Here is an 18,901-nt window from a genome sequence, read left to right on the forward strand (position 1 = left end):
TACCTAAGACAGTCCTTGCTTTTGGCACATCTAACAAGACTAAATCATGCGATCTCAGACAATAGCTGCTTGCAACTCTCTGTGTTATCAGTGAGCAGATAAAATACGGGAGTTTATCCAACCTGGCTTTATAAATAAACGTGTACCAATGACTTAGCCTCTGTACAGTAAGTGATGGCAAACCTGCCTTGGTATACAGTGTAAAGTGGCGTGTGAGTGCTTTACAATTAGTGACAAATCTCAGTGCGCTGTGATAGGCGGCATCTAACTTGTTCAGGCAATGGGCAGGTGCATTCATATAGACCAGATCACCATAGTCCAGCACAGGTAAAAAGGTTTCTGAAAAAGAAACCTAGTCTAACCTTCAGCTTTTTAAGCAGGTTATTGACCTGAAACCCAGTTGATCCGTTTGTACTGCCCTCACCGAGCACCTGCAAACTTGGGCTGCTGTGCTCTCAGTGTTTTGTCTCCCTGTTCCTGCCTGTTGGCGTCAGCTGATAGAGGTGTTATAGTGCTTTCTTGTTATGCACAATGTTGATTATTCTCTCAAAACTAGCTAAATATATGGGTCTGGGGTAGAGATCTTCAGAATTGGTTTGGCAACCGCTGTGTCACCTGTTGGCAGCAGCACATGTCTTGTCAGTTCTCCGGCCGTTAACTCCAAATAAACCATCAGTGTTTGCCACCAAAGTTCCAGCTCTCCCTGTGTCTCTCTGAGTTTTGTCTCCATTGCTTAAGAAGTTTCCAACACATTACTACTAGCTTTAGGTGCATAGTGCTACATGTTTCTCTACTGTCTGCCTTGGTTCATTTCTCTAGAGGGATATGCAAGTGTGTTGTCAGCGGGCTTTCCAAATCTCCATACTTGGCCCTCTTGTTTCGGCCTCTCTGTTGAAATGTTGTGTTCCCCTGCAGGTCCTCCCTCACTGAGCAGGCAGAGAGAGGTGACCGTGCCCCTGCGTCTCCCCAACCTCCTGCATCCGAAAACCACTTCCTGCCCGCCCTCCCTCGTCACCTCCAAGACGCCACAGAGTTCCCCACTCCTCCTCCCACACCCCCGGAGAGACACTCACCTGAAGGAACCCCACCTGCTTCTCCCTGCTTTCCTCCCCCTCCTCCTCCAGCCCTTGCCTCCCCTCCTGTAGCTCCTGTTTCCCAGAGTGAGGACCCTTGCCCTGCCTCTGAACCCTGCCACCCTACTTTAAGGTATGAACATAAACTCTGCCTGACTGTCAGCTGACTGCACTTTTCTTTGTTTAAAAATGTGTGTCCAATGTGTTTCTTTTATGATCCTGTTTGTAATGCCTCACATACGATTTGTCCCGTGTTAATTATAGTCCCTTTAGCCTGTTTGACGAAAAGTAGCCATGTCCTTATCCTTTCAAGCCCAATTCAGGTCAAATTACAGCATTAAATGGACATCTGGTACACTGAATAACCTGTTTGATGTTCTCAGGGCTTCAGAACAGAGAGAGAGTTTACTGGAAATGCAATCACCCTTTTTTTTGTTTCTTTAAGAAATAGTTTGACATTCTAGGAGCTTATGTTTATTTTTTGCAGATATGGTTGATATCATTCTCAAATTCTAAATGGGAAATGCTAGTTCTTACAGGTGTTTAGAGTTTAACATTCTGACACTTTTCTGTATGGATGATAGAAACATGATTTACATTTAAGTGAGTTTAAGGTAGCTGGAAGTTGGATTTAATCAGACAGAGCATTGTCATTCATGTCTACTTCAGGAACTCATAGTAAACAGGATTTTCTATGTATGAACTCAGTGGTTGAAAACTCACATGTATAATTGTGGCGCGTTATTGGTATAGCAAAAGCATCAGGCTGAAATGTTTACTTGTAGATGTTTTTAACATTACAGCATTAACTATAGCACTTACACACCCATAACCACACAATATTTATTACCATTTAAGCTGCTTGTGTATTACACTAGTGACTCATAACACTGATGCCGATGACATTTAAATGTTCTATTTTTGCTATCCACATAGCTTCCCTTCTCATAATAATCAACATTCCTCGAAAATCACACCAGGCTTTGCAATTTATCTCAAACACCTACTTTTAAAGAGGGAATGACTCAGCCACTTTGACAGTGCTTGCATTGTCAGTTACAACCAGCAGAGGGTGTTCTCCCTTCAGAGTGCAGTGTTCATGTTGTAGGGCCAGCCTGTGTATGCACCCTGCTGTATGAATGCTGCAGGTATAAGAAAGTAGCACAGGGACACACACCTGCTCTCATGTATCTCCCTTAGCATCAGTGTTGTATGGAAATGGTTTCTGTGTAGATTATACATATTTTGCTTTTGACTTGATACTTTTTGGCTTTCTATTTGCCTCTGTTTCTAAGAGAACACCAGCATTTTGAGAAGGCAAGGCTAGCACATTTTTGTTATATTATTTATGATATCAGAGAGGACTGTTAGGTAGCGGTTAAAGGGGGGGAGCTTTCTGACTGGATTTCACACATTACTCTTGTTGCCTGCAGACACACAGGACCAGCTATGTAATGTGCAGGTGTTAAGTATGGTTTCACTCTTGGTTATTTGTTTTAGAACAAAGCTACATGTAAAACAAAGAGCAGTATAACATCACATTTTTACCCGTGGAGCTCCTCGATGATTCATGGTATTAGATTATCTTCCTCAAGGGCACTTCCGCTGGGCAAATGCTTGCCAGCATACGTCCTTGAATCCTCTTTCTAGTTGAAAATTTGCCCTTTTAAAATGTGATAATCAAAACGTTAGTTATCCAAAAACAAACACGAAGTACTGAGTGATTCATTAAGAGTTGCATGAGTAAATTCAATCCCTTTTTATGAGATCAAAAACAACTCAAGGTTCTCCTCTGATCTTGATAATGATTCTTAATTATTCATCTATTAGTAACTCCCACACATTTTGAACTTATGCTTTCAGTCATGAACAAAGCTAACAATTGAGGAGCACATCAGATCTGGCTAGATTCACCTTAAAAAAATCAGCTCAACCCATGTCCTTGATTGTGATTATTTATACAGCATTCTCTGTCCTATATTTGACAGTATATAAACCAATGTTTTTTAAATATTTAACAAACTAACTCTCTTCACTTGTGCTTGTGACAAACATGTTCTCATTATTATCTCATCTCTACAACACTTGTCAGTGATTAAGATAATTTGTTGATGGGTATCATAAGGTTTCCAATTGAAGTTCCCTGATTACTCCATTGATAGCTATTATCATCGGCTTTGTAGATACAAAGAGAAACAATATCACATGATTTAAAAATGTATTATTTGGATGTACTTTGAATTAGAGATGCCAGCGATTATTCTATTTTTCGAATATTCGTTACAGTCTCCATAATCGAAAATTATTTTTAAAATTCGATTTTATTTATATACTTTTTTAATTATTATTTATGTTTTTCTTTTTTTTCCTGGCTTAGTTTCAACCAAAATATATCGGTCGGCGAATAATCGATTAATAATCGCCAGGGCTGTCCGATTTGCGAATTTGATCATGGTCAGTTTCTGGCATCCCTACTTTGAATGCACACAGATAACGTTTAAGAGTGAATGTTTTTGAGAAACAGCCTCTGGGAATTCATCCCCTCTGGGATTGTTTATGGGAGCGATGCAGCCTTTTCTTGGCAAACAAGGAACAAAGCTCCAGACTCTTACTCTGCCTGATCATCAGATGTTCAGAGCTGATCACGGCCCAGGGTGTTGTCATAGATATCTATAATACAAATATCTATAATACAGATAACTATAGAAATAACCAGGATTACTCAAAACATGTCTTTAAACAGTATGCAACTTGCAGAGCTTTTTTAACCACCCACAAAGACCTGTGGATAGATCTTGTGATTGCAGTAGCGTGCAATATTTGTCATGCTTTTGTTGATGATCTCGGATATTTGAGTTCAGCAGTGCCGAATTAAGGGGCATACAGTCTGTTTTCGTAGTTTAATTGGAGACTTTACCAGTGATTCAGACTCATCATTTAAATGTCTTGACTATCACAACTCATGTTTTACTTTAACAGTACTGAAAATTGAGGTTATATTATTTTGTCTACGGAAATGCTTTACTAAAGAATGTATTGCCAATCTTTCCACTAAGCTTCAATCCACACCCATTACACCACAAATGGTTCCATCACATTCTGCTCTGTTATATTCAATCCCCTGCAGGCTACACATATTTTAAATCTAGTGATTCTGATTCCTTTGGAGCGCTGTTATGAATCTTTCAGAAAGAACTGCCACAGCCATCTCTTCCAGTGCCTGAGTTCGATGAATGTTTTATTTCTTCCTTTTCTTCAGTCTGCAGTTGGAACAGCAGTGCAAGGCCAGACTCTTAAAGTAGCGACACAGAGAGGATGTTATTGTCAGCAATACAATAGGGTAGGAATTTGTACTTCACACTTACATTCTTTGCTGCCCTAGATACATCTTTGGGTTGGTATGGGGGTGGGGATGGCAGAAGAAATCAATATTTTTAGGGGTGTATGTTTGGCGTTGTGAGTGGGCAGCTATTTACTTGTCCCCTTGGGCTGTAAAACATCGACCAACAGGCCCATCCGAGACTAGAACACATCGATATTCTTTGTGAACAAAAGTTAATGGACTCCATGTTTACATGAAAACACTGGCCCTTTTTAAACGAGTTGTTAGTCTTGGCATGATCCCTGGGTTTAGTGTTCTACATGTTACTGTGGAAGTGGAGATTCTGTGTCTTTAGGCCACAGGCAGAGACACTTCACCTGAAACCTGTGTACAGTAAGTTTGTGCGACTTCAATTGCTCCGGGCTGGATCTGCTATTGTGGCGAACCCTCATTCCCTCACTTTCCCATGAGTGTACAATGGATTAATTCTTCTCATATTTCAAATGCCTCTCTTTCCCATCGTTCCTTGACTTAGGATGGGAAATTTGAAGAACCTGCTCTTATTTCCATCCCACAGGACGCATTCCCTGCCCCTGTCCCACACACACAGATGTCTAAATGAAAGGAAAAATGTAATGTCTAGACAGAATATCATTATTGCTCTTCTGGTCCTTTATACAATTCATGGTTTGATGAGAGTGCCAGTAAATTAGATCACCAACCATGCATGCTGTCCAGGGATTTAATCCCAGAGACTGAATTCATTTAGAAATGTAACATATGTTCATATCTCTTAAGCCACGAATGAAACCTCTGAATTAAGCTTTTATGCGCAAATGTGTGCTTATGTCTAACATGTTGATGTGTTATCATAATTCTCCTTTAACATGTAATATAGGATTTTAAAGTTGGAGTTATTTTGGTCTAATATTGTCTGTTTTCTGAATGTAGACTGGTAGAAAGACTTGCTTGAATGAAAGAGAACACAATAGGGTCAGATTTGAATAGTACACACCAATACTCTATTGGTGTGTATTGGAGATCTATGATCTCAATGGGACCAATCTGGATAAATAAAGGTTTGAAATGAAATACTCGTTTCTCAGAGTCTATTGTTTACCTCAGGCTTCACTCTGGTTGGCCACGCCGAGTGCTGGAAGCTTCCATTGTGTGAAAAGGAGGCACACACATGACATTTTCACTGTGCAAGTCACTGGGTGAGAGATGGGGGAAGACAGGCAGGCTCGCCATGTACTGTTGCCATAGGAGGGTGTCAGAAGGGGGCCGACAACGTGAAAGAGAAAGCCCCTGTTCGTCAGTGCGGTTTTTGGGGGGTCTGCTATTGTTTGGCTCGTGGTAGCGGATGAGAAAAAAGCTGCTTGTCTTTTTAAAGGCACAGGAGGCTGGAGTCAGGGGAGAGAGTGGAGGGGGAGGAGGCAGTAAGAGCAGCAACACAGCTCAGCAATATCGGAAGCAAAACACAGAGGAGGTACCTCATGCAAGACGGCAAGAAAGCAGGATTGTTATTTCATCCTTTTTGTTTTGGATTATTCTCTCTTTGGCATTTTTACTCTTAGGGATTGTATTCCTTCTGGTGTTGCATCATTTTACCACCAAATGAGGAATATTCCGGGAAGCAGCACCGGCTCAGGGATGCTGTGCAGACAGTGAGGAGCCTTTAATCATCCTCTGCTTTGCTCCTGATGCGAGCGGCTCATCCTCTGCACTGCAGCACAGCAACGCTCAGCCGCCACTCACCTCCACGGACGCAGGCTGCCTGCCTCCTCGGCAACAACAGCGACAGGAGAGGTTGTTTTGGAGGGAAGGGGGGAGGAGGAGGGTGGATGTGGAGGGTGGCTGGAAAACAGGAGCAGCCAGGGGGGGCAGAGCTAGGTGAGAATGGGAGCCAACGAGTCCATGGATCAAGGAGAGACCCCCTCTCTCTCTCAAGAACACATGTGAGTGTGACTCCACCGCCTCAGTGTTCTGTGGGTAAACATGCAGAGGTGTGATCAAAAACAAGAAAATCACTTTATTTAACAAAAGGTCAAAAGGCAGCTCCAAGTGCTTCCTCTTTTCTGTCATGTTTATTTAATCATGGCGTTAAATTGGCCGTCCATGCAACATATTTTTCATTGTGCATGCAGGGGGATCTCTTATGCAGAATGCAGTCACTTGTGAGTAAAAGTCTGCTCGCCATGTTGTTATATACTGTTGCAGGATGAAGCCCGACACACATCTCTTCTTCAGTGTTTAATGCATGTTTTGCGTTATTCCAATTTGACGTATTGAGCACGTCATTGTTGTTGTGTGCTTTTGTGATGTAAATACGGATGAGACAATGTGAGCACGTGCACAGACACATGTTCATGAGTGTGCCTCGGATGCAGTACTGTGTGTGCTTGAGAAAGATGGTAGTGCTTCAGAAGAGCCTGTGGGAACCAGAATCAGGCGATGAGTGCAGGAGGTGCCGCTGGGAGGCAGGTGGGGAGATGTTTTGTTCTGTGTGATGGAGGACAGGACTATAGAAGCAAGACATAGTGACGGTGTTGAAATAGAACGCGCTGTGTGGGGGGTGGAAGAAGATAACTAAGGAATAACTGTGGATCAGAGAAAGAGTTAGAGAGGGAGTGAGACCGAGCAAGAGTGCTCCACTTTGCTGTTTTATTTATATCTCAGACACACCACTGCACGGGGAAGAAGAATCAGGGGAACCAGAGGAGAGGGATAAGAGGGAAAGAGTGGCTGTATGTGTCTGTGTGCTGTATTGCAGAAATGAATGATTTATAGCATAATACATAAGTCATTTTTCTTCTCCAAGCTCTAATAAATTCAGAACTCAGAGGACGGAGTACTGGTTAAACTCCCTTAGTTGTGCAACAAAGGTAAAAGCAGTTATAGTATGTAAAGCATTCAAACATCAACATGTTAGGCACCAAACCAAAATAAATGAATGCTTAAAGGTGGGGTAGGTAAGTTTGAGAAACCGGCTCGAGATACACTTTTTGTTATATTCCATGGAATGCTCTTAACATCCCGATAGCAATGAATATCTTAAGTGCTTTGACAAAAAATCCATTCAAAATATATCATCTGTGGAAGCCGTAGTACTGTAAAAAGCATGACCAATCATCTGAGCCGGCCCGCTAAAATGATTGGATGGCCTACCTGCCTGTCAGCCTTCCATCTGTGCACAAACTTCGTGTGTGTTGGAGGAGGGGCTCTGTAAGGAAGTAGCAGATTTCTTCCGGCTGTGTATTTTCAAATTCTAGCGCACTCGAGCTGGTTTCTCCAAAATTACATACCCCACCTTTTAAGCAAATTCATTTCCATTATATTCTGAAATCTTACACTAGTGAGCACTTTGTTTGTGAGTTTGTGTTGGTGAGGGTTGGGATATTACTGAATGAACCCAGCATCTGATCTCATCTTCAAAATGGATATGTTAACCCCCTCCTTGCTGGTGCTCTGTCTCACAGACCTGGCCTGTTGTCGGTTAGTGAGCCATCTGCTTGTGAAGTCTCAGATTAGGCTCACTGAGGTATTACACGTGGACATAATCTTAGTCTGACACTCAGTTCTCTCAATTGCTTCTTTGTTTTGAGACTGATTGGATTTTAAAGGGACACCAGATTTGAGAGCTGACATCAGTCTGGATGGAGAGACTCGTGGCTCTGTTTATATGACCTGCAGAAGGTGCAGAGTGATTCTCCATAAGATTTCATTTCCTGAAGTTGAAGAACACAAGAGCCACTATGTGCTCTTTTTCCATTACAACGTTTTCCCCCTGCATGCTGGCTCACCACATCACATGTGTGGAGAAACTGGACAGGCTCTTGTAAAATAAAAATAGGTTGTTATGATGTTTCACTATGATGTCATGCTTTAGATTCAGACACTCCACCGGATTGAAGCACAGGAGCTCCCTCTGTTGGTGTCTTTAGTTCCAGTTCATACACTGGTTATGGTGTCATGAGGGACAGACTCTTGGTATAACTGCCTGTTATATATCATATGATTTTACTCTCTTCCTTATTTAAAATATATATATATACATTTACAGTTACTATCATATAATGAATATTTTTGGTGTAAAATGTTTACTTCCAGGTATTTTCATGTTTATACTGCAAAACAATGTTTCTTTCTAGGATAGAAAACTTGTATTTATACACTAAAATAGGGGTTAAAACTCCCACCTAAAACCCCTTAAATCAGCAGTTATTTTATCTTTTCAACCCCAACTGTAGTAAAAGTGTTACTTTATTAAGTGGAAATTATGTTGGTTAATTTATAAATCCTAGTTCAGTCGGTGACATATATGTATGATAAGGCAAAGCATGTGAACAATTAATAGTGCATTGAATTGCTACATAGACCATTTTACTTTTTTTCTTTTTCTTTTCCTTTAATCAGTAGATCCTTTAATGCCCAAAATGATATCATAAGATCACAAATCAACATGATATAGAAAGCTCCCAAAAAATGAAGAGATATCATGTTGGTTCTTGGATGATTGTAGAAATGGAGCAAAAAAGAGGAAACGGAACGGAACGGAAAACAAGATAGATGATTGGAGTGCAGATGGAGAGTTTTGATGAAGATGGTGCAGCTAATCCATTGAGGCTAACCACACAGCTGCTTAGAGCTAATCACATTTAGTCTCTCCTTAATTCTGTAATCAAATCTTTACAAAGAGCAGATAAGTGCTTGCTTTGCATATCCAACACCTTATTTTTGGGAAGAATGTATATAGATATCTATATATATATCTATATATAGATATATATATATAGATATATCTATATATATGTTATGTGATGTTAGGTTTTCTTGTCAGTGTAGCCCAGTTCCACCTCTTCCCCGGGGATGGCGCTGGCTCTCCCTCCAGCACAGTGAAAGCTGTTTATACAGGCAGAGTTATATTTTAGACACGTCTGGCTGTCTGAAGTGCAGCGTCTCCCTGCCCCGCTCACGCTGCAGAGATCCTGTCTCCAGGCAGTCATCTCCGCCTGTGAGAGGCTGCTACTCACTGCTGCTCTCTTTGTTTCTATTCGCCCCCATACCCTGACTGCTCACCCACTCAGCGCAGCTTTTCCTCTTTCTATTTATTGTCTGCATCCAGAACAGACAAAAGCTGCTGAAAAAACACAGGAGATATTCCAAGATTGATTTTATTCAACCTTTTTATTTATTTAATTACATCACTCATTTCATTGTATGATTTGTTTTAAATAAATACCAAATATCAATATCAAGCATTGTGAGAGGAACAAAAAAGGTAGAATAAAGACATAATTATGTATTTTTTCTTGCTTTCACCAAAATTATTCATGAATAATGCTTATGCAGCAGCGGCTTGCGTCATTTTCAATGTGCATTTATTTGTTTTCAATATCATATAACACGTCACTGTACCACGTGAGGCAAGCCTCAGTGTGTGTGTGCTAGACTGTGAGCCTCCAACGTGTTTCCTGCCAGCGTGGAACATATGGCGGCGGGAGGAACCTTCTGTTACCATAGCAACACAGTGTTGCAGTCACGTGAAATATATCCTCTGCAAGGATATGGACGGAACGTTGAAATTAGACCCAATTTCCTTATTATATCACTGTATTAAGTTCTATTTACAATCATCCTATGAACAAATTATATATATATATTTACATTTGAATGCCACACATTAAAACTAAATCTCCAGAGCGCTGCATTTCTTACAGCTCTTTTGACTCTCTGTAAGTGGGTCCTGTCCTTGGAACTGTCTGTGTCACTGCCTGTCCGACCATGTGACACTATGGTCCTGGTTTCCAGTGAAGGATCCAGATGGATCTCCAGGCAGACCAGTCTGATCCTGCTGGGACACACTGGACCCTCACAGAGATTACAGCTCTGGCTCCCTTCTTTACTATGTGCTCTAATTTCTGCATCACACTACCCAAAGTATTGCTAGTGCTTTTGCCTCATTTGGGTTAGGGATAGGGTTAGGGTTAGATTATTGCACTTTTTATAGAAAAATATAATTAAAAGGCTTCTCATATAATTTAGACCCTGTTGGAGCTTGTGTAGTCTATATCATTTCACAGCAAATTACATTGGGGCTTAAGTAAACGTGTTACTCCTGCCATAGTGTTGACTTAGATACACCTCCATCTCTGCTGTGATCTGACCCCAGGGAAAGTCGACATATTGACCATGACAGCAATAGACAATTATTACAAGCCACCTCAATCAAATAAGTGGGTGAGCCCGGAATTGTATTGCATCGGCAGAATTGATGGCGTGATGGTGTTATAGGCCCCCCATGTCTTTTGCACTACTGGCTTTTATTTGATCCATGTATGCGTGCACATGTTTGACAAATGGCCCCCAAAGGATGCTGAATGGCTTCAACAATGCCTTGAGCTAAATCCCTATAGATGAGCTAAATCAATATAGTGTGCAGACATAGAGGTGTCATTTAACCATGGGAGTCCCTGTCTCTTCTACCACCTAGGCTCTTGTATTTGTGAAAGGATCCACAATAAGGACACAGTTTACTCTAGTCGTGACATTTTCCTTACCATTTTATATGGACATTATGAAACACTCATTTAAATCATACTGTCAAAGGATGTGTTGGTGAAGCCATCGCCTGCACATGCACACACTAATATAATTTCAGGATTCAGTATTATCAAAAGAAAGGAGGTTTCTTCAGTTTCAGTGTGTCTGTATGAATGACCCATTTGTACACAGTCATTTAAATGCATTAAACATTAAGGGACATGATATTCATTTGGTGAAGTACTGGTAGATGGTAAATGCATGGCTGGTGGGCAATAGGGTGCCTTGTCTTCTCGGTGGATACAGCTAAGTAGTTCAGGAGCAAGACATGTAGAGGGAGGGAGGAAACTGGAGGGAGAGCAAGAGAGAGAGCAGGAGAGGAAGAGAGAGAAAGGGGGGAGAGAGTATACAGTATGCAGGCAGTGGGCTTCTGCAGCCAGTCTCATTTAGATTGGGAGGCATCATTACCTACTGGTGAGGAGAGGGGACAGACTGATAGGGCTGCAATAGACAAAGAGCAGCATGAAAGAAATAAGATTGTAGATTAGAAACAAAGAGATATTAAAATACAGAGGAAACGAGGAAAACAATAGGGAAGATTGGAACTGGTGGTCTTCTAGTCATCATCTGAAGAAGAGGCAGTGGGCGTCTACCTGTGTGTCAGGCAGCAGCATCGTTGTGCGGAGAGGAGTAGCCGGTCATGGCAGTGAGTACGTGGCAGGCTCTGTCTCCACTGCAGTGGGCTCGCTGGGGCTGGGACACACTGCTGGGTGGGGCATCAGACGGTGACAGCCCGGGCTCTGATCCCGGTCTGGGGCTCCTACGGAGTTTCTCCTGGAGCTCACAACATGACCGCAGGATCAGGGATGCTTTGGAGCCGATCAGACAGAGGTGAGACAGGCTGCAGGCTGAGGCGACATATTGCCAGATTATACATTGATCAGTGGAGCACCGACCTACGTAGTCCGGTTTTCTGGAGGGCTTTGCTTTGTGTGTATGTGTAATGCTGAGAATAATCAATACAGAATAACGGTGTGATTTATTTTACAGCCTATCTTGCAGAAAATAGTAATTGCTCTCTTTTCCACTCGGTTTTCCCCTCAGTCCCTCCCTACTCTGTGTAACCTTTAGGTGGACTTGTACGGGTGTTGCATGAGTGTGATGAGGTGGGGTTATTCAGTGTCTCAGTTCTGTCATTATCTGTCACCTCACTGCAGATTCAGTGTTTTCATTTGTAGACATTACAGTTTACAAAAAAAGAAAACACTCACACATACCAGCAGAGGGATTATTTTCTTCACATACTGTACATGTAATTGCACCTGCCTCCAACCTGATACCGAAAATGAAAGTATCCTTCGTGATGTCCTGTTTCTGAAGGAGAGAAGTTATGATCACCCTCGCATGGCGTCGCTGACTCCGAGTCATTACAGTTAAAGTGATATCAGTCTGATGTATGCTCATCTTCTATTATAGGAGTTCAGACTCTGATGGAGCGTTTGAGACCCCTGAAGCCACAACTCCAGTGAAGACTGTTCATCCTATAGATCCCCAAACCCAGCAAACATCCAATGACAAAGGTAGAGTAAGAAAATGTTGCCATGGTGTGTGCAAAGCTCAGTATGATGCTCTGGTACACCGCCATAAATATGCAGGTGTAAGACAGGCTGTGTGCACCATCTAGTGTTAAACAAAGTCAGCTACAGCTTTTGTCTACACGAAGGCTTCCTGTTTCACGTTTCAATCTAACACATAAGACAGTTCAAACATATCATTATACTACTTTCACTCAATTTGGATGTTATGCTTTTTAGCAGCTAAAAGCTCTTTACGTTACGTCTCTCCATCTTTTGCAGTAGCAGACTCCTCAGTCAGTGATCCTGCCTCTGAGTTGCCCTCAGCTGATGCAACATGCCATTCCCCGTGTACTGTTTTTGATGAGGACCGGCCCATTGCAGCCAGTGGCCAATACAACATAGAGGTTTCTGCTCTTACCCGTTCACTCAGCCTCCAGGCAGGAGAACTAGACAGTGCTGGTCTGTTGGACGGATCATCGGTGGAAGGCTTCCGTCTACATTCTGAATCCTTCAGCGTAGGTACCGAGAGCGCACCAGGGACGCTCCGCAGGCCCAAGAAAGTCCGTTCTGGGTCTTTGAAGAAGAAGCCTCTTCTCAGGCAGAACTCCAACCCAGAGAGTCCGAGGCCAGCCTCATCCAGCAGCACCCCGGAGATCAAGAACCGGGCAACACCTCGTACTGCCAGCCCTCTTCAGCCTCAGGAGGAAGCAGAGGGAGGGTCTGCAACCCCGAGCCCCGGAGGAACCCTCCGCAGAACCAGGAAGAACCGTGTGGAGACTCCACCTCCTCTGCCGGAGGAGACCAATCATACGAGCCAAGAGGAGAGCCTTATTATCCCTGCCTTACCTTTGTGCCAGGAGGAGACCTCTCTCCCGGGCAGTCCAGCAGGTAGAGACGAATCCCCCATCCCCCCTACTACCTCCTACAAATGGGATCCAGATAATTTTGAGAGCATTGACCCATTCAATACTGGAGGAAGTAAGGTTGCCAATTCCCCCGTTCTTGGTCGTAAAGGTCCTGTGTGTGCTCCTATAGCCCCCCCTCCAGAGAATCCCTCTGTATCTGCTGTGGAGCCGTGTCCACCAGTTCCTCTTGAAAAGTCGATCACAAACCCTGAAGAGCAACCCATCGTCCCCAACCGTCAGTCAGTAAGGCTGGAGTTTGACTACTCTGAGGAGGGCTGTGAGGCGACCCCTCCCCCGCCTAAGAAATTGGGCAAGAAGCCTGGTGGGAAGATGCCTCTGAGGAAACCAAGGCTGGGGCTGAAGAAAGCCCCTCCGCTTAAGACGGAGCAGCTGGACAACGATCTTACAGCAACACACAATGGCAACGAGGAGGATATCCCTGTTCCTGCAGTCTCTTACAAGTTTGACTCTGACAAGTGGGAAGATCCCAACTTCAACCCATTTACTACTAAGAAAGGCATCCCCAACTCACCCAAACTATCAAGACCCTCCTTTGACTCCAATAACTTTGATGACTCTGTAGACCCTTTCAAATCGTCCAATAAGATAGCCGACTCCCCTCCTACGGCCTCCGCCTCCTTTGAACTGTCATCCAATGACTTTGACAATGAAATTGACAATGACAACATTGGGGAACTGCAGGACCAAAATCTGAACAAACCTGCTAAGAAGAAGAAAACTCCTATCAAATCGTAAGTTAACAATTACACAAGGGCCGTACATGGGAGAGTCCACACGAAATTACAGAACAATGTATGTATGTGTGGGAACGTCTGCTTCTCTGTAGGTGAGGTTAGTCTGTGTTTGTACGTGGTTCTCTTGTCTATTATGTCTCTGTCTGCCTCTCTGTCACCTGTGTCTGTGTATTCTCATATGTCACAGGAAGTCCAGGGGTGTGTCTTCTCTATGTTGTTTGTTGTAAGTACAGGGACAACACAACCATCCATCCCGTTTTGACCCTCAATTCCATGTGACTTATTTAAAAGCAGCATGTTGCCCTGATGTTCCTCTTCATATTAACAGAGACATCATAATCCCTTGAGCCCATGATCAAACAATTCATTGAAACAGTTTTAATCCTGCCCATTTTTTTGTTTTAACTGTGGGACACATGTATGGTAAAAACATAATTGTACAATTAGTACACACACACACACACACACACACACACACACACACACACACACACACACACACACACACACACACACACACACACACACACACACACACACACACACACACACACACACACACACACACACACACACACACACACACACACACACACACACACACACACACACACACACACACACACACACACACACACACACACACTGCCATTTACAGTTAACAAAAGTCCAATGTTGTATTACAATGGGTGTGGTCAGCAGTGTTAAAGGCTTAAATGCTTCTTCCAATAGAGGTCACTGCAACAGATTGCAATAATATGCTGTCGAAAGACAAACTTAAAAACACATGGAGATATGCCTTTAAGTTTTTTTCTGCCTTCAACGGTCGGTCGTCAAAACATTTACACGGAATTCATGTTTTCTTTCAGAACGTACTCCAGAGTGTAGATATTGGAACAAATTCAGTTTAATGGAAAAAATGTTATTATTATCTTTTTCTACTGAAGCCGACAAAATACCTTGTATCTCTTTTTTATAGATAAGTGTTTACTGATATGCCACTGTGTCACATCCACAAGTGTGTATCAGGAAGGGTGTGTGCTCCCTCTTGTGTTCATTGTCGGCTATTGTTGAGAAAAGCTTTACAATATAATAATGATAATACTTTAATAGATATATAACGTTTTTTAGGGTTATTGTCCCATTTATATTCAACCCTTATGAGTTCAGTTAGGAATGATATCCTTGATTCAATGGGTAATTTTTTTTTTACTAGTGACACAGTGCTGCCCAGATATTCGAGATTTCTCTTAGAGTCGTTGATGATAAACAGGATAATGAATTATGATGGTTGTGGTTAATTGCAATCGAAGAACTTTTTTACAAATCCTCTGAGAATCCATGTTTCACAGGATCTGTAAATTGAAAACTGAGGTAACAGAAAAAGTAAGAACCTTCAACTAACCACATCTACAGTAATAGATTGTGTATGCATCAATGTCATCGCTAATTTGTGTGACAAGTAAACTCTTCATAACATAATATTAATTTCTCAATACTTCTGTGCACTCACTAAATATAGATTCATCCCTTGTCACAATGTGTCACTGTTCTGTGAATTTCAGCCACACACAGTAAGTGGTACTATTTCACATTATGGTAATGCTGCTCTATGGAAATATCCTGTCATTCATGCAAAAGCAGAACCAGTTTGTCATATTAGGATTTGCAATTATAAACATTTTACAATATTTGTTGTTAGACAGTGACTGTTGGATCTGATTAAAAGTTGTGTACTGAAGGCCCGGAGGGACTCTGGATCTTGACGATTGAACTTTTTTTTCTCAGTAACACTTTCAGAGTGAAGAGGTCGCCAAAGAAATCCTCATCTGACCCATCCGAGGTGTGTACCTGATTCTTTATTTCTTTATGTACACTTGGCTCTCTCACTGTCTGGCTAAATGTTTTCCTTCTCCCATCTCACTGCTACCTTCTCGGTGTAGCAGGATCCTACACCAGATGAAACTCCCTCCCTTCACCCACAGGACGACCACGCCACAGATGAGGAGAAGCTGGCTTCCTCCACTAGTCATAAGTGGGCATCCCTACACAACGTGGATGCAGATTTGAATTCTGAGCAGCAAGACTTCCCTCAGCCGAGCGACCTTTCGTCCTTTGTTAATGAGAACAGTCTTCCTGATCAGACTCCAGGTGAGGCTTAGCTGTCTGACTCTCTCAGATCTCTTTTTGTATCTCCAGCCACCTGTGTCCTGATAAATGCTGACATAGATCAAAGCAGACTGCAGATAGGTGGTGCTCAAAAGATATTAGAAGCTAAAACCATCATTTACAGTACAGCCACCTGCCACTTTCCTCTACATTAATTTAGCTACATTATTGATTTTTGTTCTGGCGGTGAAATAATATGGCGGAGTTCTCTACTGCCCTCTGTCCTCCAAAAGAGCCACCTCTTCCCTAAGGCTCTGTGGCGCAACCAATCTAGGTCAGAGAGGATATAATGAACAAACAGCCCTGCCTCAGCTTCTAAACCCATCAGTCCAGAGCTCAACACTGGCTAGATATGTCTCTCCATTTCTTCCTCTGACTCTAAAACTTATTTTTGTCTTTCTGCATCAGTGCAAGACTATGAGATTGAGTATATGGAGAAGCTTGGCTCCGCTTCGCCTGTGAGTATTCTGTGTTATTTAAATAATTGTATGAAATATTTGCTGCTTTCTTTCTTTATACTTGTACTTTCTTTCTAAGTTGTAAAATGTGTACCTATATTTAAAAAAGTGTCTGCTTTATTTGCTTGTGTTTCATATAGCCACTGTCTGTGAAGAAGCCGTCTTTGTACCTGAAGTTAGACTCCGTTTCTGACAACTTACCCAAGAAAAAGTGTGCAAATGGATCTGAACCCAGCTCCCCCTGCACTGGGTAAACACAACCTACTCATGTTTTATTTTTGTAATATGTGTTGTAATTTGGCGGAAATGTCTACATTGTATGTTCACTTTATAGTGTAGGAAGTTTTACAGTGCAATGTTCAGTGATTCACTTGTACAGTAGACTATGCATTGGGCTAACTAGAAACCAGAATGATTAAGATTGCATAATGCATACAGCTGCTTCAGCTCCGTTTTTCATTAACACTCTCATCCATCATATACAGTAAATCACATGCCGTGTCTCTCCCCTCTGGTTCTCCCTGTGAGCAGCAGTTTTGAGGAGATGGAGGCCCAGATAACAGCGGGTATGAAGACACCGGTGCTGAGCTCCCGGCCTGGTCCCGAGGGCTCTGCTGGGGAAAAGGGCAGAAAGAGAGAGAACAAGGCGCTCAGCCGAACACAGAGCACAGAGAGGGATGAGCAGGTGAGCCGATCACTATTGTAAATATTCAAAACTCAGCGATCAGTTATCACACATGTTGTCATTTCTATGTCTTGTCCTCATCATGTTGGGACAGTTATGATTTTGTCACATTTATACCATGTCAATGTTTAGTCACATGGGGCAGAGATTGCAATAGGCTGTATTTCAGGCCTTGAATTAGCCCTCCAACATCAGTCATAGTGATTCTCATTAAAGCCCTGTCACTGTTAATAACACATAGCCAGTTCCCCGACTGTAGCTTCCCAGCTTGAACTCAGTGACTCAGCTCCCAATGCTGCCACTCAAACACTCAGCGCTTTGCTTTGCCATGCTGACCCCTACCCTCCTCCCCCACTCCTCCCGGTGCCCCTGTAGCCCTTTAGCCTGGGCCCTGTGGAGGCCCCTGCTCCTGTCCTGCCCATGCCCCTGTTAGACAGGCTGTCTGAGTGTGACGACCTCCTGCAGTACCTGGAGCCCGACCTGGCTGAGACCAACCCGACAGCATTCGCTCAAAAACTACAGGTGTGTTGACAGACCACTGATGACCCCTCTTTATGTTAATGGATTGCCTCTGGTGGGCCCCCTCCACCCTGATTGTGTGTTGTTTTCACGTTACTCCCATTGTTTCACCTCACTACATCCAGCCTTTTCATTTTCCCATAGATTGATGGTGTGTGAAATGTAGACTGCAAGTGTGTGCGCTCAACTCAAGTCTCTGTATGTTTTCCCTTTGCTCTCTCATCCTGGGGCCGCAACCCCCCTCCCTTACCCCCCCAAAAAATACCAATACCCCTCTCCCCACTCCCCATGTCTGCGGCCCAGGAGGAACTGGTGCTTGCTGCCCTGAGGATAGAGGCTCTGCAGATAGCCAAAAACATCTCACAGTGCCCCTCCCTCTCCACTGTAAACCCCCAGGTACTGCGCTGAGTGCTGCACCTGGTGTGTGTGTGTGTGTGTGTGTGTGTGTGTGTGTGTGTGTGTGTGTGTGTGTGTGTGTGTGTGTGTGTGTGTGTGTGTGTGTGTGTGTGTGTGTGTGTGTGTGTGTGTGTGTGTGTGTGTGTGTGTGTGTGTGTGTGTGTGTGTGTGTGTGTGTGTGTGTGTGTGTGTGTGTGTGTGTGTAAAAGGAAAGAGCATCCTGAATGAGTTATTACGTACATGCAGGTGTGTGTGAGATGCACGTGTGCCTGGCTGTAGTGTGCGTGCATGAGTGTGTCTCAGCCTGCCTTTTCCCCTCCCCTTAAACACACCATTCTGAGTGTGGGTGTGATCCCATGGCCTTATCAACATTGTGGCTGCACAGCTACGTATGCAGTCCTCCTCAATCCCCACTTATGGAATCTCTAACATGGCTTTACGCATCCAGCTCCCCCCCCCCCAACTAGCAGCGAGCTCCTCAACTGTCTCCTGTTAGGCA

At 43.1% G+C, this 18,901-nt stretch overlaps 1 protein-coding gene and 1 long non-coding RNA gene across 4 annotated transcripts in view; one reads left to right on the plus strand and one right to left on the minus strand.

The window, feature by feature from the left end:
- LOC307043661 overlaps positions 1 to 18,901 on the minus strand; it is a 401,538-nt gene that overhangs the window by 81,903 nt on the left and 300,734 nt on the right. The gene's annotated exons all lie outside the window — the stretch shown is intronic.
- The window catches only part of tacc2 (transforming, acidic coiled-coil containing protein 2), a 50,527-nt gene that overhangs the window by 23,469 nt on the left and 8,157 nt on the right, over positions 1 to 18,901 (plus strand). For all 3 annotated transcript variants that reach the window (XM_079688217.1, XM_079688219.1, XM_079688218.1), the window contains 10 exons: positions 916 to 1,206; positions 12,415 to 12,518; positions 12,795 to 14,172; positions 15,964 to 16,018; positions 16,119 to 16,326; positions 16,753 to 16,802; positions 16,943 to 17,052; positions 17,334 to 17,487; positions 17,863 to 18,009; positions 18,310 to 18,402. In XM_079688217.1, the coding sequence (XP_079544343.1) occupies positions 916 to 1,206; positions 12,415 to 12,518; positions 12,795 to 14,172; positions 15,964 to 16,018; positions 16,119 to 16,326; positions 16,753 to 16,802; positions 16,943 to 17,052; positions 17,334 to 17,487; positions 17,863 to 18,009; positions 18,310 to 18,402 (2,590 nt within the window). The remainder of the gene's footprint in view (positions 1 to 915; positions 1,207 to 12,414; positions 12,519 to 12,794; positions 14,173 to 15,963; positions 16,019 to 16,118; positions 16,327 to 16,752; positions 16,803 to 16,942; positions 17,053 to 17,333; positions 17,488 to 17,862; positions 18,010 to 18,309; positions 18,403 to 18,901) is intronic.

This window comes from Notothenia rossii (assembly GCF_949606895.1).
Source record: "Notothenia rossii genome assembly, chromosome: 6".
Lineage (NCBI taxonomy): Eukaryota > Metazoa > Chordata > Actinopteri > Perciformes > Nototheniidae > Notothenia > Notothenia rossii.